General features: G+C 34.5%; 2 protein-coding genes across 4 annotated transcripts in view; one reads left to right on the top strand and one right to left on the bottom strand.

Annotated features, from left to right (window-relative positions):
• Window positions 1-8,415, bottom strand: part of LOC125672038 (guanine nucleotide exchange factor C9orf72-like) — a 22,874-nt gene extending 14,459 nt beyond the window's left edge. The window contains exons 1-6 of one of the 3 annotated variants that reach the window (XM_048908096.2): window positions 8,276-8,415; window positions 5,036-5,988; window positions 4,325-4,438; window positions 3,907-4,035; window positions 3,635-3,751; window positions 326-519 (exon numbers count right to left, since the gene is read on the bottom strand). In XM_048908096.2, coding sequence (XP_048764053.1) covers window positions 326-519; window positions 3,635-3,751; window positions 3,907-4,035; window positions 4,325-4,438; window positions 5,036-5,572 — 1,091 coding nt within the window. In that variant the 5' untranslated portion in view covers window positions 5,573-5,988; window positions 8,276-8,415. Of the gene's footprint in view, window positions 1-325; window positions 520-3,634; window positions 3,752-3,906; window positions 4,036-4,324; window positions 4,439-5,035; window positions 5,989-8,113 lie in introns of all 3 variants that reach the window. The other 2 variants (XM_048908095.2, XM_048908097.2) reach the window with 2 other exon arrangements.
• A 45-nt stretch (window positions 8,416-8,460) lies between these two features.
• On the top strand, window positions 8,461-20,446 carry LOC125672039 (deoxyhypusine hydroxylase-like). Its single transcript, XM_048908100.2, has 4 exons — window positions 8,461-8,743; window positions 13,249-13,325; window positions 17,846-18,092; window positions 20,106-20,446. Exons 1-4 carry the CDS (start codon window positions 8,461-8,463, stop codon window positions 20,423-20,425), a joined length of 927 nt encoding a protein of 308 aa, XP_048764057.1. The 3' UTR covers window positions 20,426-20,446.
• The last annotated feature ends 930 nt before the right edge of the window (window positions 20,447-21,376 follow it).

Below are 21,376 nucleotides of genomic sequence, written 5' to 3'. Positions count from 1 at the left end.
TGGAGTCTCCAGTGTAACGGTTAGAGAAGGTCTGATTTTAATTAGATTGGCAGTATACTATAGATTTGTTGATAAAATTAAAGAATGGAATTCAGCTTTTGTAGCTTCTTATCTAATGAATCAATTAAACATCTGGATTAGATGTAATGGAAGAGTGCAATTTGAAAACACTATAAATTACAGAAAATCATTGCTCTTTAGGGATGTAAATCTCTTGGTATTAGGAGTACACACAAATTCCGAGAAAAATGAGCTCTCCAAATGTGCCCTGATTCAAGTGTGTTATCAGGTTCAGTGTACATGTGCTGTTTCTATGCAGACATACCCTTGTGGAATGCTAGGTTCTGTGTCTCCGTACTTCAGACCTATTAGTTCATTGTATCGTTGATCCTGAGAGTGAGTGACATGTTCACTGTAGGTGGGAGATTCCCGAACCATTTTCTGGGACAAATCAATAACTGTAACAGGGTACTCACTGTACAGGATTTCAGAGACAGGTAAATCAAGCTGGTCTGAAGTCTGCAAAGATAAAATCAAACATGATGCCCATGGGCCACAATGCTCACCTGAATCACAGTGTCCCTGCTGTTCTTCTTCAGAAGATTTTTACCTCTTCAATCTCATGACAAATTTGACCCCATACAGTAAAACACCCTTAAAACGAATTCATGCTTATTGTGAAGTGATATTAATTCCCCTATCAGAGGAAAATAACAAAATATTTATTGAATGTAATGAAATTGGTTATAATGTACTGTTTTCACTGGCCCTGAAGTTTCATTAAAACTGTGTTTTACTGTAGTATGACCCCAACCTAACCCCATGGGGTTATGAATTAACCAAACTTTTTTTTAATCCACACAACACAGGAATGCTTCAATGTCAATTTGACTAATAGGCCTTGCTGTTAATGGAAAAGTACAGTTTTTTGGGTTTTTTTTTAATATTTTAAATATCTGACATGTATTATGGGTAAGTTATCGGACAGATTGACATTGGACAAAACATGATCAGAAAAGCTCACTGAGCTTATGTCTTAGGTGACCTAAAAATGAAATATGGCATGTAATCATGTACATGTATAACAAAAGGCCCATGGGCCTTACAGATACCCGAGTGCTACACAACAAGAAACTAAACCTAGATGTGTTGTCTTGCTGATGACTATTTCTGATTTTCATCTGGAAACTATGACCCATTTTTCTGGTGACAAAAATTTAAAAGAAAATATCATTACTGTTGTTTCCCACTTTTATAAACAATCCAAAGTTTGTACTTTATGGCCTTCCCAACCAGCTTTTCAAAACCTTTCCAAAGACAAATCACATTCATAGAAACCATCCTAAAAATATAGCACTCTCATGAACATTTTTGAAATTTATTATATGGTCCATATAGGTCCACCCTAAAGTTTGAACAATTGACACAGGGGCTGTGAATTTCACAATTTTGGTAGTCCTCCAAGCTCATTATCTCAATGCATATGTTCAGAAGAATATGAACAATTGAATCCCACCCTAGGTCTTGAAATCCTAATCCAGGGGGCCATGATTTTCATGGTTTAGAAGAGGATTTGATGAATATTTGACCTCCTGTTTCCTAGCATCTAATAGAAACAATTTGAAGTTAGGTAGGTGAGAATGATATCATACACTGCCTCAAACTTTATATTTAGTAGTCAATATGTCTACCTGTCCCACTATCTTTTCTTCTGAATCATAACTATGTAATGCAGAGATTGTAGCAGTTTGTATGAGTGTAGCATTCCAGTATGAATATGTCCTACTTTAAATTATCCTTGTGGGGATATCAGTCTCATTTGGAAATGTCTAGTTTTATATCACTAGTACAATTTCACATTTTAAAGATTGATCTAAATTGCAGACATATTTTTTCCTGCATGCACAATGAATACAAGTAACAACACAAAATTTTATCAACACAAAATATGAATATGCCAAACTTCCAAGCAAAGAATCTGCTTTTTTGCAAAACAGATGCTTGATTAATAGATTTAATACAAATCCAGATGATGTTGAAAGAAATCTTCTATGTTGAGGTAAAACATAGGGCAGAATGGAAAGCAAAACACAAGACTCTGCACCAAATTGTCTGCTAAGGTGTGAAGGAGTAATAAAGGAAGATTTTTAAAGAATTATGGTTATTTATTCTCACCCTTGGAAGTCCCCTGATTTAGGAGCCTCAAATTTCATAATTTTGGTGCAACCCCCTTTCTTATTGTAACTATACATGTATATGCATCCAGTTTATTTGCCATATCTTGATCGATAAAACAACATTTTAAAATTTTTTAAAAGTATTTTCACTCAAGTGCCTTAATTCTGTAAATTAGATACCTACAGCAGTACTAAGAAAAGATCAGTACCTTCTCTGAATACTCAATCTCCCCAAAAAGTTGCATACAGTTCTATTAATAAAAATAATGAAAGATGAATTCCATTATTTAAAAAAAGTTCTTTGTTTGTTATAGCCTACGGTAATTCGATAGTCTGAAATAAATCTCCACCAAACACAAGTTATTTTACAGCAGAAGAGCATACCAGTAATACTACATTCTATTTTCATAATTTTGGTTTTGCTCCTACATGTATTTTTGCAGTATATGGACTTGCAGCCACATTATCATTGAGGCATTGTTTACATTTATTGGACCTTTTATTTATGTTATCTATAAAAGTTCATGATTACATACTAGCTATCAATTCATAAAGACATGATCAGGGTTGGGCGGTTAAAACCGCCCCCAGTTTTAACCAGTGGTTTTAACCGTCCCGGTCAATACTCCCCATGTGGTCAATACTGGTCAATAATGGTCAATTGTGATTTAAACTGTCCATTTTCCTATTTTTGTACATTTCTTGCAAAGATAAAGATAAATTAAGTCTTTTCATTATATGGATCAATTGTTGATTAATATTTTTCATTCGATAATCAAATGTAATTTCATAAGTTTAATATATTTGGTTTGCTGAAACTGACCGAAATATCTTCAGTACCTACCAGAGGGTCACAGTTTTATAGTACAGCTTGACAATTGGAGACAGACCTCTTAAAACCTGTACCTGGACAGATTAAGAATAAAAGGAGCTGGACATTATCTGAGCACAGGAAGCAGAGTGGACAGGTGTTAATTAGCATAGACTGGGACCAGTGATGACCAGTGTGCCTGTCATTGTTATGAAACATTACCAACCCACACCCTCAAATGTTTGTTCAACAGTTAAAATAAAGATTGATGAAACAATATTATTTGTAAGGAATTTGAACAGAAACTTTTACATCTTCCCCAATTCAACAGAGGCATTTGTACAATATTTATTTAATATTATGACTTATAAACTTGTGTATTATAAACTGATAGTGCATGTTATGAATTACAGTATTTACCATAATGGTCACTTAAACATTTAAAATAAATAACACAGACTATAATGACCAAATAATTTTCAACCGACCAGTATTAACCAGTATAGACCACTGGCCCGGTCAATACTCATATTGAACACTTTTTTGCCAACCCTGGACATGATGGTGGAGGTTTCAATCAACATCAACTGAACTTGTATTGTTGATCCAGTCATGACCATGAATCTACCGCGGTAGGATTGTTTACCTGGACTTGGCCCTGAAGCCACATATCGTGGTGGTAGTGCTGAGGTTCATTCTGTTGAACAAGCCTAGAACAGGATCTTTCTTTTGGTAAATTAAACAGACTTAAGGTTTTCAGCATCTGCAGTAAACCAAAACAAATCTCCTCAAGAAATAAGAAAATAATAACATTTCCCCTTCTTTCATTATGTAAAGGTACAATTATCAAAAATAGTGAATTAATCACAGACTAACAGAATCTTAAAATATATACAAGTCTCCTATATGGGTTCTTACCATATTAACACTATCTGCTTTGTCCCCTATCACAAAACTCCGACAAAATGTAGATAGGTGGGAACTTATACAACAGCTCAGGAAGTCTCTGTCTAAATGATGGGCTGGACACAGATATGTAGAGGACAACTGAAATGTTCAAAATAATCACACATAAATTTAATACATAATCATTAATCAATGAATAAATGGATGAATATACAATATATTACAAACATGAACATGTATACAAATTCTATTATACTTTTTTCAGAAGAACATGTTTTTATGAATTTCTAATCAACATTATGTGTATGTTAGGATGCACACACAATTTTATTTTTAAGTTGCACAATTAAGTATTAATTTACAGTTTCAACACTGGATGCATATCAAAATATCTTTTAACAGAATAGTTTGTTAGAGATCAAAAAGGTACCATAATTTTCTGGGGAAAGTGTGACTTTTTAAGATATCCAATGTTGGCAATACACGGATGACAAAGCTCATCAAACTCCTTATAAGTAGTTTCTAGTGTTGAGTCCATTGACACCTGCAAATTATCCAGTATTTTGAACACTTGAATTAACATGACATCTATTTTTTAAATTCTTACTAACCAGTAAAAGTAATTCATGCAATATAATGAAAAAAAAAACTTGCTTGTAGCATAGAATTTTCAAAATTTTTGCCGAAGAATCAAAAAATTCATTTTTCATCTAGCCTTACTCTCTGCTTTGTAGGACTACTGCATAAATACCATAATTAAATCTATTCAATGTGATTCAATTCAAATTATAAATCTAAATAAGGTACTCTCGGGCCATATATGTCATAGTTATCTGGTAGTAATAAGCTTTGTGGTTCATGCAGTTAGATTATTCTCAAAAGCAACAATACTGGTGACACGACATGTAGATTTTCTATACTTGAAATACCTCAGCCATTCAAAAGACATGATGCCCAGTCATGCCCATGTTCAAATTTTGCTTAAAAAACTAAAAATTTTGCAATTCATTCATGTTATGTCTGGTGACTTTCTAACACTAACAAACGAATTATGTCTGCCTGAGACAAAATATAAAGACTGACAGACAACACACAAACTTCAATCTGAAAAAAAGAGATTGCTAATCTTATCAAAAAGTACCTGACTAAGAATGACTTTGAATTTTCCAATAATCCTTTCAAAACATTTCTGAAACAGCTGTTGAGTATTCAAGTAGAACATCATGTCTGCTTTTTGTATCACTATGGACAATGCATGAAGACAGGGCCCACTGATGCCCAGGGCTGAAAAAATAAAAGCAGTCACGAAAACATCTGCATCAGGAATCTCATAGAGTTTGTGATCTACAAAATTTGTCACTTCCCGACAGATCTCCCCACTCAAACTCTGACTGCTGATTCTTGACAACAGAATCATATCCAATGATGTGGTTCCCATGTTCCATACATGAACGACTCGAGGTCCTAGGATATTATCCCAGTGAGACAACATCATGTATTTTATCAAATTCTGTCCTGGGATGTTTATCTTTGATTCCGTGAACTTGGATGAGGGACTCAGAGGAGTTATTCCATCTTGGAATGAACCACTGGGTTCCGCATTCTCCTGACTTCCTATCTGAATTACTCCAGCACTGATGTTACGAATCATCTGTTTGATATTTTTGGAAGACGACATGATTGTCAGAAGTAATTTTGGTCACTCTACTTTCAAAAGATTATCAGATCTGATGATTTTGAAACTATTCATCACATTACTCTGATCTCTCTATGAGAATTGATCGTATACACAACATAATCTGCCAATAAAATGTTGATGACTACAAAAGTGTTGGCAATAAATGAGATGGAGTACATTATGTCACTTGGAGGAGAAGTTGTGTGCGTCAGACACAGTACAAACAACAAGCAGATCAAGGAAACAATGGAGAAAAATGTGTAGTTGACAAATACAAGAATAAGGCCCTCTCGGTTCTGGACTTCTGTCAACCAGTCCTCACGCATAGCAATATTTCCTGATCCTTCCTTTAACGTCAGTCAGGTGAACCTTGATAAGGTGAAGAATTACCTTGCTCCAAAATCATTTCTTTAGATCTACATATAAAAAAAAGGAATCAAGTATTAAACTGTAAAGACATGCCTTTCCTTTTTTTTTTTTTACACATTACTCCTGTTGTTAATGTCAATTAGTATTTGGGCTGATACATAAAATGTTTTTGCTCTACAAAGACACACACTATAGATGTTGATTATATAACCTAAAAACTATAGAAGTAAATATCGTAAGTGCTCCTCATGTTAATTAGCAAATGAAAAATTAAGAATTTTTCTTCTCACTATAATGTATATATTCATTGTATTTTTTGAGTGAGTGAGAACTGATGATTCTTTATTTACTATTTTATGATCATAGGGACATGTCACAAATACTTTTCTTATTATGACTGAATAATTCTGAGCTCTCTGATTGACAGAGATCCAACAAACTAGAAAAAATAGAACAGATTACCTCCACATGCCTTCGAGGTGAATATAACATTAAATTTTTTCAACATCATACCAAAAATACATTTTAAAATTGATGTTAGACAGGTTATTATTGTTTAGTTATTCAACGAAACTTTTTCCTCCAATCACTTTCAACCAGGTCTTACACTAGGGAAGTAAACAAAGCAGGTACCATTTGGTTAGCTCTAGTAGCTGGTTTTGATATCAAATGGGAACCCAATGTGGAATGCCTCGAGTGAACTGAAGATATAAGAAACTCAACAAGTGTAGTGTGTTTTAGGAGAAATTATCTTAGAAATCATCACCATACTTTTTAACCTTCATTTTGTTCCTAAAGATTTATCTTACATTCATAATTATTTCTTTAATCTGTGTTTATTTTACTAATATCTGTCTGTATGCATGTTATATGCAGGACCATATTGAAAACTAGCGTTATCGCTAAATATGTAATCCTGGATAAATAATGGCCTTATCATTATTATTATAAATAAGAAAAACAAAAACTCTTGAAATCTATTCACTAGTGATGAAACGATTGTCGTCGACAATTGATTGTCGATCGTTTTTGGCTCTTTGATTCCGATTATCGATTCTATTTTTCATAATCAATTGTCGCCTGTACATTAATTAATATCTAATCCGAAATTCATTTGACTGTTAATCCCGCTTTTATATCGAAACGTGTGCAGGGGAGAGTTGGAGTGGACTCCACATTGAAAAGTGGGAATTCAGTGACACCACCTAGTGTGTATGCTGCACATATCCATAAAACTAAATAGAAATAACCCCAAAAATAGTACACATTTATTAACGACATGTAAATACCGATTATATTGATCAATACAGTTCTTCTGATTATGACCAACTATCGATTATGAAATTTTTCCATTTTTTTTAACTACACTACTATTCACTTTCGATTAGTTCTTGCCATTTAGCAGTTTAAAACAATGGTCAATTAGGTATTCTTTTGTATGATCTGGTAGCCAGTTTCAATGCTTTAAATTATTCAATTACATAATAAAATAATTATTGGTATTTTCTCGGTCAATATGATGCTTTGGCTACCCTTGAAGTACGATATTCACCTTGCCTTCAGCAGGTTGGGAACACTTCCCCTATAGTGAGATATTCTCGCTAAAACGCGATTATCCCTCTCTAGCAAGAATAAATATATCGCGTACAACAGAGAAAAACACCCGCAGAGTACATCTTTTCGTGATTCACGTGAAAAGAAGAAAAAGTGCTAAAATGTTTGATACTTCTGCAAATATATGAATCAAAACAAAAACACTCACAATGTGTATTGGATTTCAGACTGCTTCCCTCTTACGCAGCAACTTTGATATGCAATTTCATTACTATGTAGTCAATTTCATAGAAACAATTCGCATCATGTTGAGTGCGTGTCACACTTATTCAGCGTTGCACGGGATTTGCCATTATTTTCAATAAAGACGCCAAAACTCCTGTTTATGGTAATGTTTATTTCTCGCTAAAGAGGGATAATCGCGTTTTAGCGAGAATATCTCGCTATAGGGGAAGTGTTCCCAACCTGTTCAGGGCTCTATAAGTATTGTAGCTAAAGCATTGTATCAACCTAAACACTGTCAATAATTGCATATGATATACATATACTACATATAACACTATATAAAATAAATATATATGTGACAAGTCCCTGTGGTCACGATGAGGAGTACAGTACCAGGCCATCATAAACAGCATGGTCATAATCTGATAATGACGCTATGTGAAGAGCTAGATGCTATGCTCTTTACGTAGAAGCATGGCATATTCATAATTTCCCATCATTGCAGTATATTCTTCGCAATACCAAGAAATGAAGACTTTTGCTGTAAACTCTCACCAAATACCCCGTCAGTGTGCTCAGACTCAGGGTTAGTCGTTAGTCTGCAGCACTGTCAGATGACAACTCTTCTGTACAGAAACAACATTTAGTCTTCACTTCCGGTTTGCTGGTCAACATGCGGGATTGTGTCAATTTGTGAGAAGTTGTGAAATAATCTAGGTTTTGACGAACTAACCAGAAGCATGTCCACTTTAACGGATGAAACCTCTGTCCAAGTAGTTGGTAACATTTTGACAGATGCAACAAAACCTCTGAAGGACAGATTCCGAGCGTTATTTACCTTACGTAACATAGGGGGAGAAAAAGCAATTGACATTATTTCCAGCTGTTTTAATGACACGTCTGCTCTTCTGAAACACGAATTGGCATACTGTCTTGGTCAAATGCAGGACAAATATGCTCTGAGTGCCTTGTCCCAAGTATTAGCGGACCGTTCACAGGAGCCCATGGTTCGGCACGAAGCAGGTAAACAAATGATGAAATGTACATAAAATGGTTTTTAAAGATAAGAGACAGTGTCGATGTAGCTAGAACACTAAATAACATCAATGTTAGTACTAGTAATACATGACTTGATTATGTGGATTGTAGAGATGTCAGTAATTAGCACCCATTTGGTTTTATCAGACTGAAATGTTTTCACTTGCAGATCTATGTATAAAAGAGCATTGCAAAGCAGAGATTTTTCCTCATTGGGACATTCATATTGGGGGTGAAACGATGCATCGCAATGTAGTGGTCTCGATTCGATGGTCGATTTATTTGGGGTCTGTTTCGGTTCGATACAGTTCTAAAATCATAGCACACATTGCTCATGATAACAAAGTTTCTGATTAGCCAATAGAATTGAAAATTGCCCAATCAACATACGAGTAAACTTTGCTGTATCAAAATGGACGCAGTCGAGTTGAAAAATGCACCCCCAATCATGTATAAATCCTGGGTATGGCGACATTTCGGCTTTAGGACAAACTGAAAGTGATAAGAGTGTTGCTTTATGTTAAACGTTTTTACATTATCAGGGATCGACATTAACGGTTGACAACCGATTGCCCGAGGCAAGTGAAAACCCAGTTCGGACAAGTGAAACTCAATACACACTTGCCCGGCGGAGCAAGTGATATTTTTAGTAGAAAATGTGATTATTACCGTATTTTGCCGAATATAATACGCAGTGGTGTTTAATACGCACCCCCCACTTTGAGCCTAAAAGTTGGTGAAAAAACGCACTTCGGGTGTATAATACGCAGCAAAAATTTTGACCAAGCGGTAATCTTTATTTTATACTTGGTGTTAATTTTCACTTAATATTTTTGCAGAAATAATGAATTCTAAACAACGCACAATAATTTGCAAACTTTTTGAGATGAGGTCTACATCGCGGTAATCTTCAATGAGAATCTTCAGGGAAATATCAACCCGGACAAGCCTGTTCATTTCAGCAAAGCACGAGATTTTGTAGCATTAAAGTCTTAACTGACTCGATATTTCCTTTGTTGAAACTTAAAATCAATCAAATAGCCGATGTTATAAAAATAAAATGAAACAATTAAACTATCGCTTATTTTACTGTAATCAACACACCATGGTAGGTACAAAGATGCAAATTATCAACTCCTCGTTAACTACGATGACTATTAAAATGTGTGGGGAAAAAATTTGTTAGGTATTTCTTTACCCGGAGGGGGTATCTAACAAAAGCAGTGTACACAACAATGGCTTCGTAAAACACGCGCTTTTACGCAAGAATAGTTATTTCAAAGATTCAAATAAGTATTTCATTAAAAATTAGGCCTATTCATAAAACTTACAGTAAACAAACTTTTAGCAAGTGACAAAATTATTTTCCAACAATTTTAGCACGTGTCAAGGCATTATTGTGTACACATGCTTTCAATAATGGCGGCATGCGATGTAATGAATAGTCAGATCCAATGCAATTTGATTGGCTGTTTGTTTCATGATAATTGAATTATTTAGATATTGTAAGTATATATATCACATTTTCTGCAATTTTACGTTTCTGTAGTAATTTTCTTGAGGTCGAATTTTCTACTTAATAAATAGGTGAACGTGAAAAGGCGCGGCGTACAGTATCCGAAGCCTTGGTCTTTGAGTGAAATATTACACTACTTAATCGCCGAGTTTCATCTGGAAAAAAAGGTCAAAAACCTATTGTGGTATATAATACAAATATTCTCTAAAAAAAGTGCGTATTATATTCGGCAAAATACGGTATAATAATTGTGTTAAGCTTGATGAATATAAAGTATTAGAAAGTAAAACTCAACTTCATAGAGAGTTGTTTTCTTTAACGAACCGTCAGATTATAGCGAAGGCCCATTCTAGTAGATCATACTGTATCACCAATTGACAGAGAGAGATAATTAAGATAACTAGAATTACTGGTTGACAGGCTTATTAGAGTCTAAATTCCTCAGACTCTAAAATATTTTGGACAACTAAGTTTTTTATTCGGACAAGTAAAACTTTGAGTTTACTTGCCCAAAGGGCAAGTGAGATGAAAAGTTAATGTCTATCCCTGATTATGTAGAATTTATTTGCAGAGAGCAATAAATACAACGAAACAAAAAAAAAATCTTAGCATTATAAAGAATTTGGTACATGCTATTGTATCGAATCGAAAATTGAATCGAATCAAGAAGGTACTGTATCGTTTCACCCCTAATTTATATACATCTAAATATATTTTATTAAACCACTACATGTATACAATGCACTTGGGTCATGATTGACAATTTGTTTGTTGAATAGGTTAGGAACACTTCTACAACCTTATGAAATTAAATGTGTGAAGATGTGAGAATTATTCCTAGATTGTATCGAATTTACAGATTCTGGTTTTTATACTGTTGACATGTAATGGCATGCATTAAAGTTTAATCGCTATTGGATATAAAAATTACTGATCTTAATAAGTGGCAATTTATTCCAATGCTAATACATGTACATGTAAACCACTTCATTTGGATTTTGCTTGGAGTTCTATAGTAACTGTTATTAATGCATTAAAATTATAGGTGTGCTTGGCAAGATTAAAGTTTTAGTAGCTTATGATAACAAGCATGGACAGTTCTGTCACCGAGATATAGGACTGAATGATATTAAAACATGAAATATAAGCACTAGCATTTACAGAAATTTTATGAATTTTCATTATGTCTACACCACCAACAAAGAGGAGTTACTGGGCAACTAAAGAACATGCCTGAATTAGCTGTAGACAATGAAAACAATACGGGATATCAGAACTACAAAAATTTGGAACTCTTCTGAATAAAAAGTTACGAAAATGATGCCTCACTTGGGCAACTCTTTTTCTCTGTTTGCTGCCCACCCCCACAACTTTAAAAATAACGCAAAGTGCCTAGACTCACTATATCTGATAGTAACATGTACTTGTTTCATGAAAAGATGCCTAAGTTAACACAGAAAACGTGACCTCATTGGACAGACTAAATATTAAAACTCCACCGGAATCGGAGACGAAATAATGGTTCCAATATCCAGTATTCCCAAGAGTTCCAGCAGATGAAGATGATACGGTTTTCTTGAAAAATTGAAAACTCAAATCTGTATGAAAAGTGCATATAATGCGCTGGTTTCGAGATACGTCTGAATTATTTCCCTTTTGAGAACTTTCATACACAAAAAGGCAGAAAACAATTTGTTTACATCCAGGAGTGGGAAAAATTTTCATCATTGCATAAGTGAATCTGCTCACAGTAAGTTTATCATACGCAGTTTCATCACCTAAATTCGACTGTTACAATAACTAAGTAAATGGTAAGTATTTAGGGAGTAATTGAATAAATGGAATTTCGTTCCTTGGCATATCATATCCAGGAAAGTACCTGCAAATATGACATTGTTTTTATGTTTTCACTTAAGGAGGTATGCTACACTGGAGAAATTTGATATGATTGGATAAAAAGTAGAGGATATGTACAACAATATTTTGAAACTGAAAACTTTAAAATTTACTTTATTTAGTCAAAAAATGCAATTTTAGTGGAAACCAATCTGAAAAAAAATTTAAAACCCCTGCTGGACTCGAACCCGTGATCTACATCATCCATGTTTTAAAAGGAAGTCAGCCATTATGATGATGTAGAGTACCCCCTTAAGTGAAATATTTCTTTCGATAGTATTTTGTATTTCTACACTTTCATATTTGAAGAGAAGTTGATTTTAATACATTTTATCGTCTTCTTCACTGACTATAGGTCCACTCTGTCCCACTTTTGGCATTCAAAGTTCCTCTAATTGCACCTCCTACACAGAAGAGCTCTCATCTCGAGACTGCCATATTGTATTTGTGTTTAGTGATTAATACGAGAACTGGAATGGGACACTTGGCTTGTGAAGATGTGATTAATAGTGTCCTAAAACAATAAATTAATTTTTGATCAAATACATGTTAGTGTTTGTTTTTGTTTTTAGAGCATGTGTCATTTGATGTATTGTTTTGTACATTATTTGTAGTGTTAGATACATAAAAGTATATGGATATATTTTCAAATTTAGTGCTCTGAAATAAATTATAGGTGTACATTTGAAATGTTAATATTATGATACTATGTGTCGAATATTTGGTACACATCAACAAACAAAGCATATTCATTTGGTTGTTTGTATGAAGATCTAACATGTGCAATTCAGTTATCCGAATCAACTTCATTTTGTTTGGAACCAAAGTGAGTGAATTATCAAGACTCCACTGTAAATGCATTATGCTCCATCATGTACTATATCCCTCTGGACAGCTTTGTTGGGGGGGGGGGGTAATAAAATCAAGCTAATTTTGTGAGTTCAATGTAAAATAAGAATTTCTACTCAATAATGAATTGAATTTAGCATTGCTAGGATAAAAAATCACTCTCAAAAATTTTTAACATCACATTACACATGACTGCTGCATAGATAAATCAGAAGAATTATTATTTCAGGTGAAGCACTTGGAGCTATTGGAGCACAGGAGTCTGTCAGTGTATTGAAAGAATATTTAAATGATCCAGTAATAGAGGTATATCATTCTACAAAAATCATGTAAAGTACCAATACACATAACCATCCTTTACATCAGACTACCAACAGTAACCATCCTTTACTTCAGACTACCAATACACATAACCATCCTTTACATCAGACTACCAATACACGTAACCATCCTTTACTTCAGACTACCAATAGTAACCATCCTTTACTTCAGACTACCAATACACGTAACCATCCTTTACATCAGACTACCAATACACATAACCATCCTTTACTTCAGACTACCAATAGTAACCATCCTTTACTTCAGACTACCAATACACGTAACCATCCATTACTTCAGACTACCAATAGTAACCATCCTTTACTTCAGACTACCAATAGTAACCATCCTTTACTTCAGACTACCAATAATAACCATCCTTTACTTCAGACTACCAATACACATAGCCATCCTTTACTTCAGACTACCAATACACATAACCATCCTTTACTTCAGACTACCAATAGTAACCATCCTTTACTTCAGACTACCAATAGTAACCATCCTTTACATCAGAGTACCAATACACATAACCATCCTTTACTTCAGACTACCAATACACGTAACCATCCTTTACTTCAGACTACCAATACACATAACCATCCTTTACTTCAGACTACCAATACACGTAACCATCCTTTACTTCAGACTACCAATACACGTAACCATCCTTTACATCAGACTACCAATACACATAACCATCCTTTACATCAGACTACCAATAGTAACCATCCTTTACTTCAGACTACCAATACACATAGCCATCCTTTACATCAGACTACCAATAGTAACCATCCTTTACTTCAGACTACCAATACACATAACCATCCTTTACTTCAGACTACCAATACACGTAACCATCCTTTACTTCAGACTACCAATAGTAACCATCCTTTACATCACACTACCAATAGTAACCATCCTTTACATCACACTACCAATACACATAACCATCCTTTACTTCAGACTACCAATAGTAACCATCCTTTACATCACACTACCAATAGTAACCATCCTTTACTTCAGACTACCAATACACATAGCCATCCTTTACATCAGACTACCAATAGTAACCATCCTTTACTTCAGACTACCAATACACATAACCATCCTTTACATCAGACTACCAATAGTAACCATCCTTTACTTCAGACTACCAATACACATAGCCATCCTTTACATCAGACTACCAATAGTAACCATCCTTTACTTCAGACTACCAATACACATAACCATCCTTTACTTCAGACTACCAATACACGTAACCATCCTTTACTTCAGACTACCAATAGTAACCATCCTTTACATCACACTACCAATAGTAACCATCCTTTACATCACACTACCAATACACATAACCATCCTTTACTTCAGACTACCAATACACGTAACCATCCTTTACTTCAGACTACCAATAGTAACCATCCTTTACATCACACTACCAATAGTAACCATCCTTTACATCACACTACCAATACACATAACCATCCTTTACTTCAGACTACCAATACACATAACCATCCTTTACTTCAGAGTACCAATACACATAACCATCCTTTACATCACACTACCAATACACATAACCATCCTTTACATCACACTACCAATACACGTAACCATCCTTTACTTCAGACTACCAATAGTAACCATCCTTTACATCAGACTACCAATACATGTAACCATCCTTTACTTCAGACTACCAATACACATAACCATCCTTTACTTCAGACTACCAATACACGTAACCATCCTTTACATCAGACTACCAATACACATAACCATCCTTTACATCACACTACCAATACACGTAACCATCCTTTACTTCAGACTACCAATACACGTAACCATCCTTTACATCAGACTACCAATAGTAACCATCCTTTACTTCAGACTACCAATACACATAGCCATCCTTTACATCAGACTACCAATAGTAACCATCCTTTACTTCAGACTACCAATACACATAACCATCCTTTACTTCAGACTACCAATACACGTAACCATCCTTTACTTCAGACTACCAATAGTAACCATCCTTTACTTCAGACTACCAATACATGTAACCATCCTTTACTTCAGACTACCAATACACGTAACCATCCTTTACATCAGACTACCAATAGTAACCATCCTTTACTTCAGAGTACCAATACACATAACCATCCTTTACTTCAGAGTACCAATAGTAACCATCCTTTACTTCAGACTACCAATACACATAACCATCCTTTACTTCAGACTACCAATAGTAACCATCCTTTACTTCAGACTACCAATAGTAACCATCCTTTACTTCAGACTACCAATACACATAACCATCCTTTACTTCAGACTACCAATAGTAACCATCCTTTACTTCAGAGTACCAATACATGTAACCATCCTTTACTTCAGAGTACCAATACATGTAACCATCCTTTACTTCAGACTACCAATAGTAACCATCCTTTACTTCAGACTACCAATACACATAACCATCCATTACTTCAGACTACCAATACACATAACCATCCTTTACTTCAGAGTACCAATACACGTAACCATCCTTTACTTCAGACTACCAATAGTAACCATCCTTTACTTCAGAGTACCAATACACGTAACCATCCTTTACATCAGACTACCAATACACGTAACCATCCATTACTTCAGACTACCAATAGTAACCATCCTTTACTTCAGACTACCAATAATAACCATCCTTTACTTCAGACTACCAATACACGTAACCATCCTTTACTTCAGACTACCAATAGTAACCATCCTTTACATCAGACTACCAATACACGTAACCATCCATTACTTCAGACTACCAATAGTAACCATCCTTTACTTCAGACTACCAATAATAACCATCCTTTACTTCAGACTACCAATACACGTAACCATCCTTTACTTCAGACTACCAATAGTAACCATCCTTTACTTCAGACTACCAATACACGTAACCATCCTTTACTTCAGACTACCAATAGTAACCATCCTTTACTTCAGACTACCAATACACGTAACCATCCTTTACATCAGACTACCAATACACGTAACCATCCTTTACTTCAGACTACCAATACACATAACCATCCTTTACTTCAGACTACCAACTACCAATACACGTAACCATCCTTTACTTCAGACTACCAATAGTAACCATCTTCAGACTACCAATACACGTAACCATCCTTTACTTCAGAGTATAAGGCCAGCTCATTGCTGCATCATTTTCAGAACTAACAATCATATCTTATCATGAAAATTAAAACTTATAAAATTCATGCCCCCCCCCCCCCCCCCCCCCCCTTTTCTCTATGGGAGACAAATGATTAATCAAGTCTCTTTGGTTAAATAACTACGAAGGCCAATAAGGATCATTTTAAAAAACAAAAAATATTGCTAAAGGCATAATAATGCGAATCAAAGGCATTATAACACAAGATAAAGGCATGATAATGTGAGGCAAAAGCATATAGCGCTAATGAAAGGTGTAATAATGTTAAACAAAAGTGTAATAAATAATGCAAAACAAAGGTGTAATAATGTTGATTTAAAAGGCATAATATAATACATAACAAAACCATTCATCTTTAAAACATCTTGGCTTATTATGTTTTATTTATCGATGCACAACAAAACACAAAATTAGAAATTGACTGTTTCCCTTACGTCTAAATATGATATAACTACATGTAATCATACATACTTATTATTTCTACATGATTCAGTATCTTAAGCATAACATTAAAGTACTGGGAAAATTTGTAAAACACAACATTTAATGACTCCATATGAGAAAAGTATTGAGGATATTGAAAAAAGGTTAATCAGTTCCAGGGAGCAGACGTCCTGGAGGACATTTTTGTGGTAAAATCATTAGTATGGTGTATTTGATACTAAGCCAATTTTTATGGTTTCGCGGCCAACATCTGTTCAATTTTGATTTTCTTTATGAGTGTTTTATTAATTGAAAATTGTCATGCATTTGACAACATGAATTTTCCAATTATGAATTTTTCTATCAAACATCATAGACTTTCTATTCTGAGGGGTATGGGACCTATTCCCAAATAACTATGGGAATTTCCTTGGGTGTTTCTAAATGCAGTTGCTGCTACAAATTTTAAATCAGATGGATATAAAGTGTGACAGAAATGTTTATGGTTGGTCTTGGTCTGATAGATGTAATAGTATTCAAATGTGGCATGGAGGAGTCAGAGGGTCATATTTTTGCATTAATAAAAGCAAACAGTATAGCATAGAATATCTTATACAATAATATACAATGATAATTCTGATTTTCACTGGGGGGGGGGGGGGGGGGGGGGGAAGCAACAAATATTAAAAACTTTTGGGGAACAAAATCATTAGCAGTTTAGCTTTTTGGTTATGATTATGGGAGAAATTAAATATATGTAAAATTCATACTTATTCTTATAGAAATTTAAGACGCTTTCAAAAGTTTTAGTTTCTAATTTCTATCTTTAAATCTGATTTTCATTATTGTATAGGTTGCAGAAACCTGTCAGTTAGCCCTCCAGAGACTGAATTGGCTAAATAGCAGCAAGGATAATGAGAATAACTTACTACCAAATCCTTATAAGTCTGTGGACCCGGCTCCCTCCACAGGGAAAATGGAGATTGTGGAATTGGAGAAGATTTTGTTGGATGAGTCTCTCCCCATTTTCCAGAGATACAGGGCCATGTTTTCTCTCAGAAATCTAGGAACAAAGGAAGCTGTGAAAGTGCTGGCTAAAGGTAATTTGTAAGCCCTGTGTGAATATTAGCAAAAGGTAGAGAACTTTAGTCATCTAAATGAAATTCAAAGAAATTATCAGGAAGAATAGATGATGAAAATTTTTGGGTAGCATATATAACATCTAGGCTCAAAATCTTCACCATATACACCACACAGCCAGTGTTTTAACCACTGAAGAGATTCAACACTCTTTATGTCAGTAATATTATATTTTCCCTGTTGTCACCTTATGAACATTTGTACATTTCACAAGCAGTGTGCTTTCCAGATAGATGACTGGGTTTTAGAGTTTGTAAATCACACTGCTTTACTTCTGTACTGGATTTTTTTTAATGGGAGATAATGAGGAACAGACATACGACAAAATAATCAATGGGATCAAGACTCTAGGTGAAACATAACGAGATCAGACTCTTTGTTATGAAGTTAAACAACTTCAAGGAAATTCGAATTCATTCATGAATAACGATAGCAACTACATGTATAAATTGAATATGTGAGAATGTCCTATCTACGACTAAACCTAAATAATGAATATGTCATGTAGTACAAATAAATTACTGTAATACTCAAGTGAAACTGTGTAAAACAACATCACTTTAGTAAATACAAGTTGACTGAAGGTGTCGTGTTGTCAGACAGGGAGTATACTGGTGGATAGTTTATAATAGAAATGTCCGATCATCGGTTTATAGTCCTCCTTTTTATCTCAGTTTTAGAGATTCTGCGATTTAACAGAGAAATTGTTTATGTTTGTTAGGATCTGTGAAAAATTGCTATAAACTGATTTATACTAATTAATTTGACTGTGTTGTTCTCGATTTCAACTCATTTTAGTAGATAATTTACATCTTTTTCTTAATTTGTACACAACATCTTTTCTGTACAGATACAGATTATTGCAAAATTTGTGATACATATAAATGTACATCAATACACAACAAATGAACAAATTCATTTTAGTAGATTGTTCATTTGTTGTGTAATGATGTACATTTATATGTATCACAAATTTTGCAATAATCTGTATCGGTACAGAAAAGATGTTATGTACAAATTAAGAAAAAGATGTAAATTGAATTATTACATAAGAAATAGATAATCAATCTAAAAACTTCATGTGATATGAAGTTGGATGGCCATGTGATCGAATCTTGTGAATCCCTAAGGATTCTTAATAGATTTGATCACATACTGCCTCACTTCATAGCTAAGTGAAGATTAAGGAATGGTTGTTATTTCATTCTTTTATATATGCATTAGAAGTTTTAAAAATGTGACACTAACCAACTGCCATACACCATGATGATACGTTGACCCGGTAGACACACTGCAGACAAAGTCCTTCCAAATCCAGCTTATGTTATGCTGAATATGCATGTTTTAAAATTTCTATACTAAGAAATTCTGTTGTCATCATTCTGAAAAAGTGTGTGTATCTAAATGTGCATAGTTGTGACAGAGTAAAAGGGGAGGCCCAATCAAAGTTTTAAACTTTGAGGAATTATATATGGGATGCAGACTTGTGTTTCACAACTACTTGTAGCTAATTATGTTGTTGTGGATTTGTTTTGCAAAAATAATGAACTAGCTTTCCTTTCTTAGCTACTGATAGATTTTTGTTACACACTGAGCATATTTTTTATTGTATGATTTGAATCAGTATCTGATCTTATGACCTTACACCTCCAAAAAACTTCATTGAAAGTTGAAGCTATTTTGTTTTGGTATGTAAATATAACAAAGGAATACTGAAGCATTATTGCAAATGCACATACATGTATCCTCATTTAAACTTTCTTCTCAGTCGTTGGTATTAAGAAAAGCCTTTAAGGCTTATGTAAGAGCATCCATTATGCAATAAAACTAATAATAATGGATCTCACATTAATAATAAAATTGCACGTTTTCTTCAAGTTGCTATTTTAAAATACAAAATGTAATTCAAGTTTGATGAATGTTTTGCACTTACCTTATACCTGTAATGCAATAGAATTTTTATTTGATTGCAGGGCTCAAATGTACCAGTGCCCTATTTCGCCATGAAATTGCTTATGTCCTTGGTCAAATTCAGAGTGATGCTTGTGTAGATGAACTAAAAACTAACCTTCAGGATAGGGAGGAGAACCCCATGGTGAGACATGAGTGTGCGGAGGCCCTTGGATCTATTGCTACCCCAGAATGCACCAGGATGTTAGAGGAATACCTGAAAGACAATGAACGAGTGGTTAAAGAGAGCTGTCTTGTGGCACTAGATATCAGTGAATACGAGAACAGTGCACAGTTTCAATATGCTGATGGTTTGGCCAAGTTAAAGACAGTTCAGAGTTAACAATAAACCATTTTGATTCAACATGAAGTTTGTGTATGATTTTATAGTCAGTCTCTGCTCACCTACCTTCTATACTGGATTTTAGTTGTACAATCTTATCCTTTTTGTGTACATTGTATTTACTGTTCAGAGATGAAATTCAGAAATTTACACAAGAAGGAGCACACAATTCAATTATGCCGAATCAAAATTGCCACAGAAATAAAAGTGGTCTGTGGACCGCTCAATATCTTATGAACCCTTTGCTTGACAGAACCAAACATATTAGGGTCACAAGGTCAAGGGTCAAAATGCCACTGGACACAGTAAGATATTGTCTGCTCAATATCTTGAGAACCCTTTTTTGTTGACAGACATTAAACATGGTACAGTGATTCTACCTAAGGAGCAAATGATCCCTATTTTGAGGTCACAAGGTCATGACTCAAATTATAATTAATAATCATTGTTTAAGAAATATTTACAGTTTTCAATTTTGGTTCCAACATTTGCTTCATTAATGATGAGCTTTAAACCCTGCTTTGTGGTCTAATATTGAGCCCCAGGAGTCATAGTTAGAACAATCTGAAGATTACATTACATGAGGAGGCGTTCCTGATATTTACTGTGGAATCATCATTGTTCGTGGGGAATTGATGTTCGTGGATTTCGTAGGTCACTCTTGCCCATGAATTTACGTGTCCTCAAACATTTTTTAAATCAATCAGAGTTATCTTTCCTAGTGACATTGTATCGCTCACCCACAAAATTACGTCCCCACAAACCAGCAAAATTTTGTCTACCCACGAACATTGGCCCACACGAATTAAAATGATTCCACAGTATATAAAGAAACTAGGGAAATAGCATGAGCCAATGTGCCCACGCTCACGTCACAGCATAAGATCAACAACCACATGACTGAACTGACCAAATGCTGATTCAGGGGCAATCGAACTCGCCCTTACTGTT

Source organism: Ostrea edulis, chromosome 4, assembly GCF_947568905.1.
Source record: "Ostrea edulis chromosome 4, xbOstEdul1.1, whole genome shotgun sequence".
NCBI lineage: Eukaryota > Metazoa > Mollusca > Bivalvia > Ostreida > Ostreidae > Ostrea > Ostrea edulis.
This window is presented reverse-complemented; position numbering and strand designations above follow the sequence as displayed.